At 42.3% G+C, this 22,500-nt stretch overlaps 3 protein-coding genes across 3 annotated transcripts; 1 reads left to right on the top strand and 2 right to left on the bottom strand.

The window, feature by feature from the left end:
• Positions 1–1,288: 1,288 nt before the first annotated feature.
• LOC311061712 (glycogen phosphorylase, muscle form-like) lies at positions 1,289–10,920 on the top strand (the record flags this gene model as incomplete). Its single annotated transcript, XM_084080401.1, has 10 exons — positions 1,289–1,405; positions 1,711–1,887; positions 3,239–3,380; positions 4,020–4,227; positions 4,760–4,894; positions 5,086–5,152; positions 8,160–8,321; positions 8,528–8,580; positions 9,006–9,231; positions 10,876–10,920. The coding sequence occupies 10 exons, from the start codon at positions 1,289–1,291 to the stop codon at positions 10,918–10,920; spliced, it is 1,332 nt and encodes a 443-aa protein (XP_083936527.1).
• A 3,573-nt stretch (positions 10,921–14,493) lies between these two features.
• LOC311061711 (cilia- and flagella-associated protein 20-like) lies at positions 14,494–15,138 on the bottom strand (the record flags this gene model as incomplete). Its single annotated transcript, XM_084080400.1, has 1 exon — positions 14,494–15,138. One exon carries the CDS (start codon positions 15,136–15,138, stop codon positions 14,494–14,496), a length of 645 nt encoding a protein of 214 aa, XP_083936526.1.
• Positions 15,139–16,562: 1,424 nt separating this feature from the next.
• LOC311061709 (thimet oligopeptidase-like) lies at positions 16,563–18,434 on the bottom strand (the record flags this gene model as incomplete). The annotated part of the gene is made up of 1 exon (XM_084080398.1): positions 16,563–18,434. One exon carries the CDS (start codon positions 18,432–18,434, stop codon positions 16,563–16,565), a length of 1,872 nt encoding a protein of 623 aa, XP_083936524.1.
• Between the last annotated feature and the right edge of the window lie 4,066 nt (positions 18,435–22,500).

The raw sequence follows: 22,500 nt of genomic DNA, 5'->3' as shown, positions 1-22,500 counted from the left end.
GTTAACATTAGAGAATACATTGAAGCTATTTTAGATCACAACTTGGCTGAGAACATCTCCTGTACCCCAACGACAATGTGAGTTAACAAACTGTGTGTGTGTGTGTGTGTGTGTGTGTGTGTGTGTGTGTGTGTGTGTGTGTGTGTGTGTGTGTGTGTGTGTGTGTGTGTGTGTGTGTGTGTGTGTGTGTGTGTGTGTGCGCGCGTGCGTGTGTGTTCAGTTATTTGAGGCGGAGGTTTTGCGTTTGAAGCAGAAGTACTTCTTGGTGGCAGCCTCTCTGCAGGACATCGTCCGCAATTTCAAATCCTCCAAGTCCGGCTGCAGGGGCGCTGTCAGTGTCAGGACCTCGTTTGACACCTTCCCTGACAAGGTCACACTAGGGGTCACATGGACCTAATGATGAATAAATCCAGAGGTTCTCAAAGTGGGGTCGAGGGACCCTCAGGGTTCTTTGAGAAGGGGTTCCAAACGGACCCTTACTGGTCTGTAACTCTGAGAGTGTACACATGGAACCCGGGTCCATTTTGGTTCCATGAGTACACTCTCAGAGTTATGGGTGTCCTTGAAATTGAAAAGTTTGAGAACCACTGAATTGTATCAACACATGTATTAATTGTAAAATGCCAACATAATGTTTATTGATACAGCTGGCCATGGTTTTCTTCTGTGGTGGTAATGTGTACTTCCTTTCATGTCCTAGGTGGCTATCCAGCTAAACGATACACACCCAGCACTAGCTATTCCTGAACTGATGAGAATGTTACTGGACATTGAGAAGCTGGACTGGGACAAGTTGTGTGTGTGTATGTGTGTGTGTGTGTGTGTGTGTGTGTGTGTGTGTGTGTGTGTGTGTGTGTGTGTGTGTGTGTGTGTGTGTGTGTGTGTGTGTGTGTGTGTGTGTGTGTGTGTGTGTGTGTGTGTGTGTGTGTGTGTGTGTGTGTGTGTGTGTGTGTGTGTGTGTGTGTGTGTGTGTGTGTGTGTGTGTGTCCAGGCATGGGACATCACGGTGCGAACGTGCACGTACACCAGCCACACTGTCTTTGATGAGGCTCTGGAGCGTTGGCCAGACACCTTAGCATCATCTATGAGATCAACCAGAGACACCTGGATGTAAGACCAATATCAGTATGCTCTCACTCATCTAAGGACAGTGACTTTTTCTGCCAATTCTGAATAGTATGGAACCAAATGCTCCCTACGGTATTTGAAATGAAAATAATTCTGATCTTGACTGTCTGAAGCATCTCTGTCCTGACGGTGATTCGTTCGTCCTCAGAAAATCACGTCCATGTTCCCAGGAGATGCAGAGCGTCTGAGGTGGATTTCTCTAGTGGAGAACGGACATCCTAAATGGATCAACATGGCTCACCTGAGTGTGGTCGGATCGCACGCTGTCAACGGAGTGGTGAAGAACACTATGTGAGTAGAGTGTGTGTGCGTGTGTGTGTGTGTTTGTATGGTTACTGCTCTGTAACCCTGGATTGGCTGCTATCATAGCTGAGGTACGATTTTGCATCAGCAGGCATTGGCCACTACCCTGCATTCGTGCATGTGTGACCGTACCCTAAGTTAGACACAAGCTGTTACATCTTGTTGTGTGATGGAACGTCAAGAACGACGACCCGTTGTGCGACGGAATAGAAATTAAGCTTTACTATAACATTTCTATTCTGCTCTGTTTTCTTCTATTGTATTGTTTTATGTTACCAGGAGAACAAGCGGATGTTTGCAGGGTATCTGAAAGAAATGTACCAGGTGAAGATAAATCCAAAGTCTATCTTTGATGTTCAGGTGAAAAGGATCCACAAGCACAAGAGACAGCTGCTCAACTGTCTTCACGTCATCACCCTGTACAACCGTAAGAATGACACTGTGCTCTGGAGCAAGGCATCATGTCTGTACATCTAGGTTCTACTCTAAGTAGGAGAAAGGCAAATGAGAATTACAAGAGGGTCGGTATGTCAACAGAACTGTCCAGACCTAATGTATCGATTTTTTTAATGATAGACCTTGAAGTCATGTATCTCTAATTCACACAGTAAAATGCCTGACTAGGTTCAATCTGTATCACTTGGGAGTTGAACTCACAGTCACCTGTCATGATCATGTTGAGCTACCTGGATAAAACGTAAGGCAGAGGTAGCTTCACACAGAGACTTACACAATCAACAGGGTTTGCGCCGAGCTGCATAAAGCATGTTCCAACCACTAGAGGGAGATGGAAACCGCAACACAATGTAAAATACACCACAGTAAAACTACTGGGCTACAGAAACACCTCAGGACAAACTGTGCATAAAATCTACTAGATATAAAGCTTCTTCTCACATACATACACAGTGGTAGCATACGACTGTGTTTTAATTTGTTTCTGTTCTGTCTTGTTTTTGATGTGAATATTGATGTGAAAATGAAAATGAAATTGTACTGTGATGTATCTCGACGACACTGCAAATGAGGGCAACCTCAATGTCTTTTTAGAATAAAGGTTTGAAATTAAACTAGAAAAAGTGCTCCTCGGAGCACAGGTCTCCGCCAGGTCAGGTACGTTATTGTGGCCTCCTGGTGGCGCTATAATAGGCCAATGTGAAAAGGGTGCCATTTATTCTTTACACAGCATTCATGATTTGAGGCATTTTGTTCCAAAAATGTGTTTTGCTAAATTAGACCCGCTGGTGGCGCTATAACAGGCCAATGTGAAAAGGGTGTCATTTCTTCCTCGGCCTAGTGGGAATGTGTTTGTGAAATTTCACGGAAATTGCAAGCTGCGTTCATGGTTTGAAGCAGTTTGTTCAAAACGGACCAATCCTGCAAACTTTGGATGGAGACCTTAACCCATGAGTATGGAATATGGGAAATCGGACAGATCAGGGTTGATCACATGACTATAGAGATACTGTGTATCGATTTGCATGACGTTTGGTTAAAAACTGTAGGAGTAATGTGAAAAAGTGGGTTTTGCACAAATCGGCCTTCTGGTGGCGCTATAACAAGCCCATGTGAAAATTTTGAGGCAGAAGTTCTGAATTGGCATCCAGGGAGTGTGTGTGCACAGTTTCGCAGCGACCGGGCCAACGGTGCCGGAGATTTGGTGGTAACACACGGACAGGACGGACGGACACACACACGGACGGACGGACGGACGGAGGGTAAAGCATACTCTCTCGCCATGCCTTCGGCCTGGCGGAGACAATGAAATGAACTACCTGTGATTGTAAATTCTCCTCTGATCCACTAGGTGTCCCATGGCTGTCACATGGCCAAGATGATCATTAAGTTGATCACATCAGTGGGTGAGGTGGTGAACAACGACCCTGCAGTGGGAAACAGACTGAAGGTCATCCACCTGCACAACTACAGAGTGTCTCTGGCTGAGAAAGGTACTCAGATCAGTGGATGAGAGGATATGAGAGCTGTACTGCCCTCAATTAGTATTTGTTTGATCGCATAAGTTTAACTATGCCACCAGACTGGGGATCGAACCCCATTCTCCATGTGTTATGTGTGTGTTATTGTAGGTCTGTATTAACCCAGAATGTATACTGCTTGTAGTGGTGGAAAGTAACTAAGTACATGTACTGTACTTAAGTACAATTTTGAGGAATTTTACTTCTACTCCACTACATCTCAGAGGCAAATATTGTACTTTTTACTCCACTACAATTATTTGAAATATTGAGATATTAGTTACTTTGTAAATTTGGATTATTAGAAAACATGCATTAACCACTTCAGCCCTATATACTTCGGCTAAATGAAAATAGCCGATCTATAAGCTCGTGCTTGTAGATCTGCTATTTTCAAAAGATGTGTATACATTTTGAAAACTTGTGAAATGGGATATTCTGTGTAATGAGCAATATTACTTTTTGTACTTTAAGTAAGTTTTGATGCCAATACTTTTGTACTTTTACTCAACTACACTTTGAATACCAGGCTTTTACTTTTAACAGAGTATCTCCACATTGTGGAATTAAAACATCTCAGTACTTCTTCCACCACTGGCTGTTTGCTTCCAGTGATCCCTGCAGCAGACCTGTCTGAGCAGATCTTCTTGGCTGGTACAGAGGCCTCTGGAACAGGGAACATGAAGTTCATGCTGAATGGAGCTCTGACCATCGGCACCATGGATGGAGCCAACGTAGAGATGGCAGAAGAAGTTGGAGAGGAGAACCTCTTCATCTTCGGTATGAAGGTGATGGACGTGGACGAGATGGACCAAAAGGGGTGAGAAGATTCATCTGCTTTCAGGCAAATTGCATAATTGATTAATGGGTCAGTTAGCCTGTTTGATTAATCTACTGTATGTGATGTCATTTAGACAATAAAATGACAATAGAATAATAGGTAAAAAAAAAAAAAACAATTATAATGAATAAATAAAAAGGTATAAAATTGTCAATGCTCTTTCATTTTATAAAATGGAACAAAGAAGAGCATTGAGGTCTCATACTGAAGAATAACAGTGTGACTTCCCTGAGCAATCTGAAGCTATGTTTAACAAGTTACTAAGTGTGTAGTTTGTGAACAAAGCAGAAATGATTTGCTAATGTCATAATGAAGGTGTGTGTGTGTGTGTGTGTGTGTGTGTGTGTGTGTGTGTGTGTGTGCGTGTGTGTGTGCGTGTGTGTGTGCGTGCGTGTGTGCGTGTGTGTGTGCGTGCGTGCGTGCGTGCGTGCGTGCGTGCGTGCGTGCGTGCGTGCGTGCGTGCGTGCGTGTGTGCGTGCGTGCGTGCGTGCGTGCATGCATATGTGTCCAGGTACAATGGCAGAGAGTACTATGATCGTCTCCCAGAGCTGAGGCAGGTCATAGATCAGATTCAGAGCGGATACTTCAGTCCCTCACAGCCGAATGTCTTTCAAGACCTCATCAACATGCTAATGAAACACGACAGGTAGGAACGGGATGGAGGGGCAGCAGCAAGGAACTCTGGGTGTTAGAATTAAATGATTTTCATTGATGCCCATTGGGGGAAATGTTGCTACAATAGCAAATAATAGCCTAGTCAGTAGATGAAAAATGTAATGAAAAAAATACACTTGTGTATAAAATATGCACACTTGTGTGCTCTGTTCTTCTCTGCAGTTCCAAAGTGTTCGCTGACTACGAGGCTTACATCCATAGCCAGGAGAAAGTCAGTGAGCTGTACAAGATATCTGACTGGGAAACATTTAGGAATCATCTCCATTTGATCTCAAGGTCACCTTGAGATTAAAGGACCGTACACACCACACAGGGAGCCTTTTTTTGCTTTTACTATTCCTGTATAACAACCTAAAGAGTTAGCTTATTCCTTTAAAAATGAGGCACAAATTAGCTATAAGGAGAGTTGCATCATGATCTTCCTGGGGAGAACATGATTTTTTTTATGTACGACCTACGGTTCAATAGTTATAGGCCAAAAACATGATGAAACCTCATATATGATGACAAAAAAACAGGAAACACAACAGTGATATTCAGAACAATTATCGCCAAGTGAAACAAGGAAGTTCACAATTCAATTCAATCTTTATTTCAGACTCAGAGTCCATAAAAACAGTACAATATGACACTTACACATTGCTAAAACTAAATAAAAGCAAAGAAATAAAACAAGACAGAACAGAACATAAAACATATAAAACAAGAACACAGTCCTTCTACAGCTGCTCACAGTCTGTAGAGGCTGCCAATGTTTCCATATCTTGGAAGAGAACCTAGTAGAACTCATGATAGGATTCATTAAAATCTTAATAACATGATTGTCAGACTCTTCAAGACGACATATGAATTTGTACATTAAGTTTCTTAGCAGGGCTTGACAGGTAGGTACCCCCAAGTTAACAAACAGCTGACTGGCACTGTGCCATCTTGGTACCCTTACCAGCAACCGTAGAGCATCATTATATGCTACTTTGAGTTTTCTCATGCTGCTGGCCTTGTAGTTACTCCATAGGTGAGCCGTATACAAAGGTGTACAGAAAGCTTTAAAAAGCGATACCTTGACATGTACAGAACATTTGTGAAATTTCCGCATTAGTATGTTTGCCTGGGCATACAGTTTGGATCGTTGTCTATTGATGTCTTTGTCATCTGTGAGATCATCAGATATACAGGTATAGTGACCAAGGTACTTAATCTCACTGCACACAGATAGTATGTTGCTACTGAGTATAAAATTAGGGAATACAGCCCTTTTATCCTCTTTACTTCGTACAATCATGATGCTACTCTTTTTGGCATTATACTTAATATTAAATTCTATGCCATACTGGGAACAAACCCTCAGAAGCTGTTGTAATCCTGCACTGTACGGAGAAAAGATAATTAAATCATCCGCATACATAAGGTGGTTGACAACAGAATCCCCTATGACACATCCAGTATTACACATGTTCAGATTCCTAGACAGACCATCCATGTATAAATTAAACGATAGGGGAGGTAAAATCCCCCCTTGCTTAACACCATTACTTACATAGAAAAGTTCAGACACAGTATTACCCCACTTCACCTGCATAGTCTGATGTGCATACCAAAAGGCAAGTATCCTTATAATGTACTTTGGTACCCCTCTTTGGCACATTTTATCAAATAATTTGAAGTGGTTCAATCTGTCAAATGCTCTAGACGCATCTATAAAACACAAAAACATGGTGGAATTATGACTTCTATAATTTGCTATAATGTCTTTTAAAGCATATATACACATATTCAGTACCATGTTTCCTTTTAAACCCGAACTGGTTGTCTGCTGTGGTAATAAACCTATCAACTCGTAGTAGTGTTTCCGCCACAATTCAGCAATGTTGCCAGACCCACACACTCCATCAATGGAAGAAGGTAATGGAGTTTTACTGCTGTTAATGGTTTTGACCTCTTGCCAGAAGTCAACACAGCTGTTGTTTCGCAACTTTCTGGCAAGTGAGTCTGCCCTCATTGTGTCCTCATTCTTTTTAATGAATCGGACAGCATACTTATATTTGGCATTAGTGGCCTGTTTCTGTTCAAACACAGACCCCTGTCTTGGCCTACCAGATTCTGCCCATTCTTTAAAAGCAGCTCTAGCAGCAGTGTGTAGTCACATGCTCATTCCAACCAGGTTTTATACTAAACTCTTTTTTCTTACCCTTGTAAAGACCCTTACTTGAGTCATTTAAAGCTTTTATGATAAGATCGTAGAACATAAATCTCTACCATGATGCACATTTTTACAGTTAGTGTCAGTGCACTGCATGGCTTCCCTTGGAAGAACAACAGTATCTAATGATTTGTCTGTGAGTGAGGTATAGTGATTAATATCCTGCTCACTTAATTTAGACCAATCAAGCCTCCCTGTGGATGTTTTACTGTCATCAACAGATAGAACTGGAATGTTATCAACATTTAGGGTCATTATAATCGGAATATGATCTGTGGTGGCTAGATCATAACATATTTTTATGTTGTCCAGGGAAGTGTGTGCATCAGCTGTGCATATACAGTGATCTAGCCATGACACTGTATGCCATGCTTCACTAATATATGTATAGCTTTTCTCAGGTAGTAGAGATTTACTTGACAATATAAGATTATTATCATTACAAAATTGCATTAAACATTTTCCAAACAAAGATTTGTCATCTGATATATCAGCATTCAGGTCACCAACAATATACACACAGGTTGTAGCATTGTCCTTGATGAATGCATTAATAAAAGCCATTCTATTGCGATATTCATCTTCATTTTGATATGATTCATATGGCGTGTAAATATTTACAATAATAAATGACCTATTTTCATACTTGATCTCGATGCCAATGGCCCAGTTGACATCAAGTCTAACTACTGTAACCAGAGGATCATATTTACTATTCCAGAGAATTGCCACACCACCAGGTATTCTATCATGTGCTATTCTATCACAGAGATCAGTAGTAGACTCTCCTACTCCATGAAAATTAGCATGTAGTGAATTCAGCCTTTCCAGGTCTTGTTTAGGTAACCATGTGTCTTGTAAGCACAGAATGTCACATTCCTCAAAAAGATTATCAACAACCAGTCGCCTCGCTTTGTCCCCAGCACTGTGCCCCACACGTAGGCCCCGCGTGTTATAAGACACCAGAAAGGACAAACAGTTCTAAATGGAGACTTAATGAGTTAACTGCCCAACATACTGTGTCTGTCCTCACCAGGACCCCAATGAATGGACTCGCATGGTGATCAGGAACATTGCAGGTTCGGGGAAGTTCTCCAGTGATCGGACCATCTCTCAGTATGCCACAGAGATATGGGGGTTGCAGCCTTCTGACATCAACATCCCGCCCCCTAACAAACCACCGTTTGAGTCCTGTGAGGTGTGAGGTTTTACATAATGAGGCAACGTAACATCATCATATGAGGCAACATAACATCATCATCATCACTTACACGTTTTTAATTGAATGATTTAATGATAGAGCTGGGTGGTATCATATGATATAATATATTAATTAGCGGCAAGTAAAACATGCATTTTAAATAATGAATATTACATTAAAATGTGTCTTATGTGTTGTTAAAGGTGACCATCAAGCTGACTAATGAGCCTGATTCCAAGGACTCTGGAGATGCTGGGTGAGTTGCTAAAACTTACTTGTACAAATAGATTTAGCCTGGCAATCTCATCAGCCAAATATCCAACCCAACACTGCTGGTTCTTACCACAAAATGCAAGAAGCTACACTATGCATTCTCTTTCACTTCACAAGTTTGTGTGTTTGTGAAGGTGTAAAAGTATGGGTGAAATTATTGCAAACTACCCACACATTGCAGTTATATTTAAAATAGGAACAAGCATACTAGTAAAAATATCAAAAATAAACAAAATAAAAGGCATATAGCAGTGGAAATGGACTTAACGATGCATGTAACTACTCAACTGACACTGCTATACCAATCACAAGCTAGACAGTCTTCTGTCCCCACATTCTCCTCCTCCATCTTACTGAACCTCCGCCACCGCAGTCTCCCCCTAGAAGCCTCTCCCTCAGACCTCTCAGCCCTCCCCATCACCTGACCGCCAGTCAGTCATCTGCTAGCCAAATGACATACTTTGGCATACCGTTCTCTGACAGCACAAGTCCCAAGATCCCTGACCACGACCTTCTGCCCCGTGAACCAACCAAAAGAGTTTGTTTCAGCTTACCAGCAGAATCGGGGTCGACCTCCACTCTGGAGGGCTCAGCAAACAGTGAAGATGACATCAAGACCAAACAGAAAGGAAAGGTAGGACTTTCAATTAATTCAGCCTTTTAGCGTCGTCCAAAAGAAATTTGAGTTGCAGACTGTTTTAAATGAAAACACAACAAAAGTGTGCTTATGATGTTTGCCTCCTCTGTTTTTTGCAATTGTGCTTGCCATTTTAGTCTTTGGTCAGTCTATTGTGTAAATTCAACTCGTTCATTACCAAGGGTCTAGACCAGAAACTCTCAACTCCATCCCTACGGACTCATACTTTTGCTACTGTACTTTTCTATGTTATATGCCCTAGGTCTAAATTGGTCCCCGTTCATAATTATTGTGATAAGAGCAGACCAGATCAACACATTCTCACACCCCTTGCGTCAAACAGGTGACGAGTTGGGACAGGATTTGACCATGCAACAGTCGGCAGAAGCAGACTTTACACTGCCACTCACTTGGATGACGCCTTGCTCGGGGGCACCTAACAGGGCTCAACCTATTACGAGTTGTGAGTGAGAACGGCACTTCCGCATTCCAGTAGCCGGGAAGCGTTGAAAATCGACACAACAGGGAAGTGTCAAGGTCAAACAAGATCAACCGGGTGATGCATGATCCGATTTTGCCCCAACTTGTCATAGTACTGTACGTCTAATGTGACCATTTTAACTTCATTTTACTTTTATGTGAAGCACATTGTAATGTATGAAAGTTAAACCAAAACACTGTAGACCATAAATGGGCACCTGGCGGCCCGGGGGCCACATGCGGCCCCCACCTTCACTTAATGTGGCCCGCAGGTTAATATCGGAATACTGATATATTATTGATTTCAGCTGTTACAATTCCAAACATGACCCACTTTAATTACTTCAGTCTATGTTAGTAGCTTAATGACTAGTATTAAAATGTTATTGTCTTTTTTTATGTCCAATGTATTTGTATGCAAGTTCATAAAGTTAACATAGGTATAACTAAATGCATTTGAAATTAAATAGAAATGTTACTGTTCAGGATTCCATTAAAGAAATATAAAAAATATCTACAAGCTCAACGCATCGCACTACGACATGTGGGCTTGTAGATCGGCTATTTTTGCTACTTTTGTGTGACATAGAATGATGAAGTTGAAAGAGTGTGCTCTGATTGGCTAGTGAGACGCATGACGTATAGCGGCCTATAAATAGATGTGTCACTTTGAAAAAGCACTTTGTCTCTTTCAAAGTGAGGTAAGACACAAGATAGGGTAAGTGATTTCCTTTGGTTAAAATAGCACGGTTCTGCTGGCGGAGACTTGTGCCCCACGGAGCACATTCTAGTTTATACTTTATTTACTTATTTTTTGTTTATTTGATAGGGACAGAGCATGTTACAAACATCATTATAAAAATATTAGATGTAAATATGTTGGAATTAGCAAGAATGCTAATTTACATCCATAGTCCCTAGGCAGATAACAAAAACCTTACAATGACAAGATGCAATACAAATGTAGCAATACAGAAGTAGAAAACAACTATAAACAATAACTAATAAATACAATATATTTCATCACACAACCATTTCGTCAAATGACACGGTATCATGACCCTGTATGGCCATAAGAGCGGTCACAGAATTCGATGCGTCGTCACAGACTCCACTAAACCACTTAAAAACGTGTATTTTGTATTTTGTGTTTACCATAAGGTGGGTATGGAGCTGGGCATAGACCCCAAAGACGTGGCCTTCTAGTGGAAGAGCAAACCGGGCATGACGTGGACCCAGCTCCTGCCCCTGCTCCGCCAACTGAAGGTGAAATGGCCCAACCCCGACGTGCTGATCATTCACCTGGGGGGAAACAACATGAGCACCAATAGCCCCACATATCTCCTGGCTTCTATGAAGAATGACCTGACCTTCATACGGAGCATCTTCCCACAGTGTCTGTTGGTGTGGTCCGACATCCTGCCCAACACCCACGAGGTGGAGCTGGTCAGAACCACAGTGAACGGTTGCATGCACAGCATCATCAAGGAGCTGGGCGGGACCACTCTGGCCCACGACAACATCCGGTTCGGGTCCGACAGGGATCTGTAACGTCCCGACGGGGTACACCTGTCGTTGAAGGGAATCGATACGTTCAACTTGAACCTGCAGGGTTTTCTGGAGAAGTGGGAGATGGAGGTGAACAACAAGGGCTAGAGCTAACAGGTGTGTCCTTTGACTGCATCAATGTGGGGCAGAAAGCTTGTATCTCTGTAATCTGTAAAATATCCTTGCCCTTTTTCTGCCAGTGTGATATCTGAGATGTATTTTTGATTATGTTTAAGACATCTAATGTCCTCCATAGAGTTTCAGGAGAAAAGTCAAATCATGTGGATCTCAAGATCCACATGGGAACAGTGTGTCTCCGATGTGGATCTCAGACTTTATGTGACCAGACTGTGACTTCTTCTATGACATCAGTCATCTGACATATTTATGATGCATGACAGTAATTCTGTAGCTACTATGACTCCAAATTTGGGCAATGTCTCAGCCCGATCAGAGCCCCATAGACGGGTTTCCGAGCGACGTCATCACAGAGCAGAATGCGCAATCTGCGCATGCCTGGGGGAAAGGCGCGTTCGAAAATACAGCCCTGAGCGGCAGTGAGCGCACTGGCCAATACAAACTAATAGGCGAGTGTGCTCCGGTGCGTAATTTCCAAATGCACCCATAGGCTTACCCCCTCCTCTGCGCGGTCATATCCTCTCAATGTTTACAAACATGAAACCCGTCTATTGACTTCCATTTAAAATTAAAGTGAAACATTTCAAAATGTATAAAACATGCGTGACATTTTTTGCGTAGAGGTAGTTCTGTGGCATACTGGCAGTGTGAAAAAGAAATGTGACCGATCTTGTAGATTGGCTATTATTGTGTAATTTGGACACTGGCCGATACTGTATAGTAAGGCAGCCCTCTTTTTTTTTTGTTATTTGGAATCAACTGTAATTTGTCTTTATTTATTCTTCTTCATGCAGAATTTATTTAATCATCATGCAAAGAAAATTTTACTTTCAACTTTTCTTACTTTGTTAACATATACTGTAGGCAGACATCATCCTGTTTTTTTCATCATCCTAATTAAATGTGAGTCAGAACTGATGGTGTAAAATATTGCCAAATAAATCTTGTAAAAATGAAGAAGATTACATAAAATGTCTTTTATACTATATAGATTATTTAGAATCTAAATCATCTATACAGTATAAAAGACATTTCAGCTCACTTTTGGCCATAGCCAAGGCCATTCTTTACTTACAGTACTTTATATATTTGTTTATTTAGATGGGACGGTGTATATTAATGAACAACTAGAAAGTACTGTTCCTGAAGAAACAGTGTGGGATCGCTAAGATGACGTCATTACAGAGACGTGATGACGTCATTACAGAGAATACACGATGACATCACTGACTGACCATTTCTCCATTGAAATGAATGGGTATGAAGGGCGGAATAATAATAATAATAAATAGTGAAGATAACATTAGCTAAAGCAATCCCACAATAATGTAAATACACCAGATTTAGCGGAGATCCTTATTTTTATCCGTAGTCCCCACAAACAAAACATATAATCAGGCAACAAAAACATAATATAGATGAATTCTAGTTTATTCTAATACAACTGCTTAGACAACAGTGTGGCTTCATGTGCTTCATGACCCTCTTATAGATGGCTTGACTCTGAAAGGGGCTGTCAGTAGTTACAGGCCTTGGGCATGACTATGCTTTAACGCTAGTGGATTCCGATGTTACACTAGACAGTCAAACATCAAGTGTCGATGACATCATCATATACTGTACATCATTTATGCCCATTGACTTCCATTATAATGTTAAAGTATTTCAAAAAGTATAGTGAGGTTTTACGTTAACTCGAGTGGCAGTGTGGTTTGTGAGAAAGACAGACAGACAGACAGACCCTTTTGTATACAGCTAGCCTTTCTGAGAGCCAAAAAGAACTGGGTGTATTTTATATAAACAATTAACAATTTCGGCATTTAGCAGAAGCCCTTATCCAGAGTGACTTATTACAAGTGTGAGTATGGTCACTTAAGTACAGTGCAAATAAAACAATTGAGTGCTTCAAAGAAACTAGGACTTACGGTATCAAACCTAGCATCTTTCTAAACTGATGCTATGTAGTAGTAACCTGCATATCTGCATAGTATGGCATCTATCAATCAGGTGGCAACAAAGGTATACAAGGAAAGAGTGCTAGGGGGTGAGGTGGAAAGTTAATGGAACACAATCTCTTTGGTTCTGATAATTTCTTTGATTTTTCCTCCCTCACTCCTGGATCATCTTTTTTTATGCACAACGCAGATTAAGCGAGTAAAACTAAATTACAGCAATTCTCACAAATAATTACAATACTGGTCCCATTATGTAACAAAAAGTATTTAAGCTTTGCTACCTTCCAGACATAACCTTTTGGAAGTAGTGTCAAAAAGACCCAAGGACCATTCTATCCCATATGACTCATTAAATATTGGCAATAAAAATTAAACAAAATAAATATTTTCGCATTAATATTTTCACACAGGGCACACTGACGTTGTTGGACCTGGGTCAAACAGACCAGTATTGGTCTTCCCACCCACCAAGATAACTGGTCTAGGCCTAGCTGGGAGACAAATGTGTGACAACTCTCAAAGCAGCCACTTGGTTTTCCACGGTCTATACGACGATCTGACAAGTGATGACCAGAATGTGGACTGACTCTCGCAGGTGAGTCTCCATACACACCTATAGAAATATTTACTCATATTTTGAGATGTCATCTTCATCTTCCTCAGGTCTAATGACACTGGATGTACACAACCTCTGGCTTCTGCTTCTTCTCCTGGAGACCTCCATTCTCTCTTGACTAGACTTAGAATCCCTGTGTCAGGTCCAGAGATTGGAGCACTGGTTCTCAACGTCGGTTCCGGGGACGAGCAGGGGGTCCAACTGGACCCTTTATTAACACTCACAGTGTAGATTGAGATAAAATTGGTATCAAATGGGGGTGCGTGGTTTAATGTATATATCAAACTGGGGGTCCTTCAAATTAAAGAGGTTGAGAACCACTGAACTAAACTATACTGGAACCCACATTTACTACACTGTAAAATCCTCAGTGTTAATTTAACTCTTGAGTGTACAAACGTATGGGTCCATTTGGTTCCGTTTGTATACTCTCAAGAGTTACAGACCTGTAAGGGCCCATTGGGACTGCTGGCGGTCCACGGACCAAAACGTTGAGAAACAGTGAATTGGAGTAATCTGATGTCAGAAGTGGATGGGGGTCACATCTGCGACCTCTTCCGAGTCTTCTGGGATTTGGGAGGCTACGTCGGCCTTGAACTGTTCGGGCAGATATAGCTTGAACTCTGCTGGAAGCTCGTCCTCCGAGTACATTCTGTCCGAGAAATACACCCTCCATAGGTGGCAGTTGGCGTGGATCTGCACGCGGAGCGTTTCCGCGTAGTTGGTTCCGTACGCCCTCTCGGTGAAGTCCTGCAGGTTGACCACGATCTGGTTCCAGTCGTCGTCCAGTCTCATGGGAAAGGTGCAGGTGAACGGCTTAAGCTGCACCTTGCAGTGATAGCTGCTCGCCCGAAACCGACGAGGGACATTTTTATCGTCCAATACCTGGACTTCGAAGGTGAAATCCTCCTTGAGGTTCTTCATAACCATGACGAGAAAGGGATGTGTGATGCCCAGGGTCTTTCGGGGGTCTGCGGGACACGTTATATATGTGGTAATGACGTTAGTCCCCTCTGCAGTTAGTTCCATGACTGCTGACTGGATTTCTTTGTCTTGGACTTTCTTGATTTGACCTATCCCTTTCTTTTTATCCCATAGAGATAGAGGTCTCTGGTCGACGCTGTAAAGGAGAGACAAGTATTTACCTTGATCCGTGTTCTTGAACATTTTCTATGTGCTTAGTGTTGTCGTTGGGTCAAACTCAACTGCCATGAAGCCGTGTTTGTTTGCGAATATTGTTTGTGTTCACTGCTGTCATTATATAGGGCCTTAGGCATGACGTAACAGAGACGTACACTAGCGCAAACCGTTGTCCAAATATGCACTTCTGGGCAGCCTACGATGGTTGTATAGATAGCCTACTACGTAGGCATCAGGTGCGCAAAACTGAGAGCCTTGTGATTGGCTGGACACTGGACAGAGCCAATGCGAACCAGAACTGATGGTATACAGTTAGTCTCAACCAGTGGTTGTCAACGTGGGGTCCCGGGACCACCAGGTTAAATGAACACAACTATAGCCTATAGTACATACTGTACATCATAAATGTATTTTTTAGATACAATTGTGTCTTTTTTTTTAAACTTGCCACTTAGAAGTGTTTTAGTATGAGCCATTTAAAAGGCATACATCATAAATGTATTTTAAAAATAGATTTGTATCTTTTAAAAAACATAAAAAATTCACAATCTTATTTTGAAGGCAGCCGGAAACTTTATTTCTGCTAGCTCGAAAACCGGAAGTCCAATTTCTGCTCACGGAACGGAGCTATAACATGTACAGCCTGCCTCAGTCAGCCTGGCTGCTCTGGTGTGTTCCCCTCAACTGAGTCCGTGTGGAAACACATAACAACTATTGTAACATCATTTGTTCTTTTTCTTTTTAGTGTAGGTACAAAATCACTTTTCTTTTTCTTTAAATACATATTTATTTCTTGCCCCTCATATTCCAAGAATGGACGGTTGAAGCACTTTTAGACATGAGAACAACAGTACATGGAAGTACAAATTCACAATACAAGGTATACTAAACTGGAAGACTCAGATCAGATCCCCAGCATGCACACAAATCATGATGACATATAAGAGACAGACAGATATACACACTACTATACAGAACGTCATACAATCACCTTACAGGTTACTGCTATGAAGAGTGAAAAATATAGAGGCTGGGGCAGTCAGTTCAGAGTCAAACAGGGGTAGTGGGGATGGAGTGGGTGGAGAGTAGGCCTGTTAAAAATGGCCAGAAATTAACCACGTAGGTTCAATCCATTCGAAGCTATCGAATTTTATATCTATATATTTTTTAAAGTTTTTTTTTTCCTTTTTCAGCTTTGCCTATGTTATCGTTTTGAATCAAATAAAGTGACATTGTTGTGTGATTATACGTGCGTACATTCAGTTCAGCACTGCCTTTCTACCGCATCGAGCGAGTCGTGTATCTGCTGTGCTGTGGGGAGTACGTGATTATGCTTTCGTTGCACAACTGTGTCCCATGGAAAACACAGCCATTCTACAAGCCCACAATGTGTTCCATCCACGACATGTTGTGGTCTTGTGGATCGGGTTTGTCTTGAAGCTGCAGATCAGCTACTGTGTTTTTTTTTCTTTTCTTTTTTCCCCTTTTTTCCCCAAGAGTTGTCTGCTCAGGAGGAATGCTTCCTGATTGGGTTCACGACCCAAGAAGTTCTTCAGCATCTCATAGGCGTCCTTAGAACCACCAGGCTTCAGGATGCAGTTTCTGTAGTCCAAACCGACCTTAGGGTTCATTATTCCTTCCTGTTTGAAACGGGTGTAGAACATGTCATGGGAGAACACCTCACTCCACAATAAGCGATAGTAGTGTCCATCATAGCCGATCCCTTGATAAACATCGACTCCTAGAATCTCCGGGCTAAGCCTGGCATATTCCTCAGCTGGGTCCAAACCAGTGTGAAGAGCCTGGTCAAATTTAGCCAAGACTATACTTTGACCTAGGTTGTGCACTGTGAAGCGAGACTTAATGAGTTTGTCCAACAGGTCGTCAGGAATCGGAGCTCCTGTCTTGTAGTGTTTGGATATTCTCCGTAGTGGTTCTTTCTCCCAAACCCAGTTCTCCAACATCTGGGATGGAACCTCGACAAAGTCCTTCTCTGCGTTGAATGCACTGAAAATTGCGTAGTCCGTCTGAGCACAGAGGTAGTGCATAACATGACCAAACTCATGGAAGTACCTTATCACATCGTCATGCTGCAGGAGGGAAGGGGCGTCAGCCGTGGGTCTGTTAAAGTTGGTCACCAAGGCAGCAACAGCAATCTGTCTGCTCCCATCAGGCAGCAGACAGCTGGGCTGCAGGGGTTGGCAAAATCCCTTCCATCCATAAGGACGGTCCTTTCCCTCTCTGGTGAACAGGTCCAAATAGAACTGTCCGACTATCTGTCCAGAGGAGCTGTCGGTGACATTGTACAGAGTGACATCAGGGTGCCATGCGGGGGCGGCATGTACCAGGCTGAACGACAGACCCAGCAGGTCCTGGCAGATGTCCAGCAGACCCTGGGTCACAATCTCCACTGGAAAATACTCCATTAAGTTTATGGGAAGGATCACATACATTTTTCTATATTTTGTTATTGTTTTTATTTTTTTATTGTGTAGCTGAAATGGCTTCAGCTTATGGGCCAGCTCCTCCAGGAAGATGGAGACCGTATTGGCAGATTTTGCCATGTTTTTCTGCAGGGCAAAGTCAGCATGGGTTTTGAAGCCCAGCAAAGCACTCTTCTGAGCGCATAGCTTCACCAACTCCTCCAAGATGGAAATGTAACAAGTTACATTGTTATTCTTGTTTTTCGTATCGTCGCTCAGTTTCGCAAAGCACAAATGCATCTCGTCATTAATGCATTTGATCTCGTTTTGTTTCTCTTTCGGGAGATGCAGTCCTCTTCTTCTTGTCTCCATGTTTGGCTCCATACATGTCTCTATGTATGCCTCTGTAGTAAGACTGTCTGCATCCACCTCCATACGCTTCATCTTGTCTTGTATCTCTTTGATACTATCCCCAAGCAGTCTCTCCATGTATCGCTTATCCTCTGTAGTAAGACTGTCTTCGTCCACCTTCATCCCCAGAGCTACTATCCTCTGGTAGACGTCTTTTCTCATACTCATGTCCTCGTCAAACTCAGACAGCTTCGTAATTGCATCTGTGCTGGCGGTCCTCACCTCCTTACTGGGAGCCACACTGCAGAAGAACATCAACATGTTCTTCTGCACAGTGAACTCTGCCTCCATGTTGGCCAGGGCCTTCAGGGTGTTGTCAAAGGTGACACTGTCCAGGTCAAGGGAACCCACTTCATCGTACACTTTCTTGGTCCTGGTAATGAGCTCATCAAACATCTGTTGGAACTGTTCAGGGCTTAGATCCCAGCGCAGGTGGTTCTCATTGCAAACGCGAGAGCTGTTTAGAACCACCTCTTCTGTAGGTCCCATGTTAGTGGAAATCAATGGCATCATTATTTGAGCTCTCTGTCTGTGTGAGTGACACATCTATCTATCTATCTATATATACAATTTGAATCCTGCGCCATGTCGGTTGTCCGTATGCGACGCCAGTGTGACGGTGTGACGTAATCTGACATCACGATGACAATGCCAGTGTAACGTAATCTCACGACAGCATGACATCACATGACATCACATCCTACCTATAAATTCTAGGATGCCGTCAGATCGCACCAGTTCGACGGCTTCCATAGTGGGTTTTGGTCATTGGAGAGGTGATGCACGTCACCTCTTTCTGAAGTGGGTACTTTCAAAGCCTGCCGTGGATTTAGGAGAGCACAAAACTCTCTCTCACACTGTGAGGTGCCTGTAAGTTGGCACTGCAAAGTGAACGACGCGTCACGCTAGACGTTCGGGCCGCGTAGCGGCCCGAACTTCTAGTACAATATACATGCCTATGCTGTCATGGTCAGCTGTGAAGGAAAACGTTGGCTGATCGTCCTATTGTATCCTGAGGTTTTCCCTTCTTATAAGATTTTATGTGATGTTTCCATGATGTAAATGTCCATAATGCTGCAGCCTGCAGTACTCTGACATCAGAGATGTCCAATGTCCATATATGGAAGACGTCCATATTTAGAAAGTTCATAGATAACCTTTTTATGCCATATTCCCGCATACTGCCATTGTTGGGCAATCTTACAATAAAAGTAGGGACAAGACTGATAGATACCGAGATCTCCATACACGGGCATATCAGTCACATCGAAGGCATGGCCAAGACTATGATCCGTCCGTCCGTCCATCCGTGTGTGTGTTGACTGTCAGTTTTGGTGTAGCTCCGAAATGTAACTCCATAATATTTAACTCCATAATCTACAAGCTTGTAGATTTTCACTGCTATTTGAACTGCTATTTTCAAAAAATCTTGGAATAAGGTGAAAAATGTGGCATGAAATACTATGAAAAAACTATGAGCGCCTAGTATCAAATCACCCTATCACCTAAAAGGTGATAGGGTGATTAGGTGATAGGGTGATCACCTCATTTGGTAGCATGCAGGGGCCTTTACTTACCTTACCTCTCTACATCTGAGACCAGTGGTTGGTCACTTTTAGACGCCTACTCCTCCCACAGCGAATGACATTAATTCATTTTGACAGATTGACAGTTCAACGACGAATGAGAACAAAGAAGAGGCAAAAAAAGGTGTTGCAGATCCGGTCTATGTGTGCAAACCAAGACAGTGGGCGGGCTCTAGACCGGATCCCGCCATTCTCCCGCATATGGTCGGCATTTGCGTAAGATGTATTACCACTCACGGGTGTCCGAGAGCAGACGCTAATTTCCGGGAGGCTGCCACATCTTCCGGGAGAGGTGGGACGTCTGCATTTGATCCATATCCAGTGTGCAGTGAGTTGACCACTGTCATTCTTCCTGGCAGGCACAGGGCAGAGCGGGTCAGGGTACTAAAGTATAATTCGAGTCCTGCATGAAGCACACAGATGAAAAAACGAAAAAACCTCTAACAACATTTTATTTGTTGTATTCTAATACTCAGTGCTGGACAAGCACATGTCAAGAAAGGGTTAACATAAGGGTTAATGAGTGTGCATTTATTGTATCAAAACCATTTACATTTTATTGGTACATGCATTTTATTAATTATATTTTATCCATGTATTACATCGAATGTGAAGTGTAACAAGATTTGATAATATTATAGTCTAACAGGTCTATCTATATCTATACATAATCATATTAGGATTAAGGAACTGGTTAAGAACATTCAAAGGTGCTATGAGAAACAGGGGTTTGCTGGGAGACAGTGTGTACATTGAGGAACTTGAAGTCCCTGGCCCTCTGAAACCCTGCCAATGTAGATGGGGGTGTGCTACCTTCTCTGCTTCCTAGTCAGTGATCAGTTCCATGGTCTTCTTGATGTTGAGGGTGAGGTTGTTCTCATTACACCACTGTGTCAGTGATCTGAAGAACCTTTCCCTGTAGGTTGTGTCGCCATTGATGATCAGGCACATCACTGGCATGTTGTCAGCATACTTGATGATGACGCTGGAGCTGTGTGTGGCGTGCAGGAAATAGAGGAGAGGGCTCAGCATGCAGTCCTGAGGGGCTCTGGTGTTGAGGATCAGTAGTTCTGTGATGTTGTCCATTATCTCCACTTGGTGACGGCCAGACAGGAAGTCCAGTAACTAGCTGCACATTGTCGGGTAAGGGTTCAGGACTAGATCCTGGATTTTGGTGTCAAGTTTTAATACCACTCTCAGAGTAGTACTCTTTAGCAAAATGGAATACCATATACCACTTTTCGATCAGTGCTGCTGCCACAAAAGCATTCGTACACAAAGGTTACTCCCCTCCAGGTGAGAAAGGGCACTGTGAAGAGCCACAACAATTGCATCTGTTTTGCTGATATGCAAATTGCCAAGGGTGGTAGGTAACATTGAACAAATTAAGTCCGTCACCAATTATCTCTCAAAGCATTTACTGACAATTGAGGTGATCATTGAGACATGTTACCTTGAGCTGCTTGGGGACAGGCATAATGGTGGACATCTTGAAGCCTGCTAGAACAGCCTGAAATACCATCAAACACTCCTGTCGGCGCCAGTTGGTCTGTTTAGGCTCTGAGGACACGGCAAGGGACGCCATCATATCCTGTAGCCTTACAGATGTTCACCTGTAAAAAGGCTCTGCACATATCAGCAGATCTGAGCTGTTTAGTGGGCTGACCGCCTTGTTGGTTGGGGCCGTTTATCTCAAACTGAGTGAAAAAGGTGTTCAACTAACAGGGAGGGAGTCAGGGTCATTCTTTACCCTCCGCCCCATTGAAAGTGACACCACAGTGCTCCCAAACAGGGGACTTGTTGGACAGGCGAGGAAGGGTTTTCAACTTGTGTCTGTAATCACCATTTTCACCTGCCTCTCCCCTATCTCTCAGGAGTGAGGTACCAGTCTTCCCAGATTCAGGCCCATACGCCTTCACGTCTCAGGTCTTCCTCCATAAACACATGAACGGCTCTGCCGTAAAATTTGAGCCACCTCTACTGCCAAATGTTGAGGGATAAACAGATCCGCTGAGCTTCCTGTCAGCAAATCACCAGCTCTTTAACCAGCCAGAAACAAAGACAAACCAAGATCTTACAGTCATCAACAGTTTACCAAGACTAAGACATTTAGAATTTTACAGGAGAACCTTTCATTGATTGTAATGATTAAATTAAAAACATATTTAAGCAATCTATACTTTTATACAGATTAAGCTACAGGGAATGTTTTTATGATGTTTTTAATTGAATAATTATAATCAATGAAAAGCTCTACTGTAAATTCTGAAAAGCCCTCGTATGAAGACCAACCAGTTTATCCACACTAGAGAAAACCCTTTCGATTATTGCAGTGTAGTTTGTGGAAATGTTTGTATGTACAATTTATGAAGAAATTTGATTTAACGCACAGGGATTTTACGTGCATACAACTATTATTAAATAGTTCTTCAGATCTCAGATACATTTTATCAGATTCTGTCATCAGCTCAAGCTAATAGCATCGTGTCAAATATTGGTCACAGGAGAGACTACTTAAAAAGAGCACTTCTTGTCCATGTTTCATAAAACCAAATAAAATGTATCTAATGATGCTAAATGTAAGCCGTGGTATCCACTATCCATGTATACCCAACAGCAGGTTTACACAATGTAGGACAATTGTGTGGAATGATATTGCAGGTATATTTACATCAACACAAATATTACTGTGAATTATAAATTCCAAGGTTGCAGTTAAAGCATTTACATGGTTTTAAGTTTTACAATACCTCCACACCAACACCCAACAATCCTTCTTTTCTTAATGACCGACCCTTCTAAAGATCACCACTAGATGGTGCGAAATCCCATCTATAAAAACTTCAGCAGTGGTTTTCATATTTTTTTGCCCCAAGTCACAGCAAAGGGCAAATAAAAATGTTTAACCACTTAAGCCCTATTTCATACTTTCAACTTTTGAAATAGGGAAAATAACCAATAGACAAGCT

The sequence above is a fragment of the Gymnoscopelus microlampas genome (assembly GCF_963454915.1).
Source record: "Gymnoscopelus microlampas genome assembly, chromosome: 15".
NCBI classification, from domain to species: Eukaryota; Metazoa; Chordata; class Actinopteri; order Myctophiformes; family Myctophidae; genus Gymnoscopelus; species Gymnoscopelus microlampas.
Note: the sequence above shows the minus strand (reverse complement) of the source record. Positions and strands in the feature narration are given on the sequence as shown.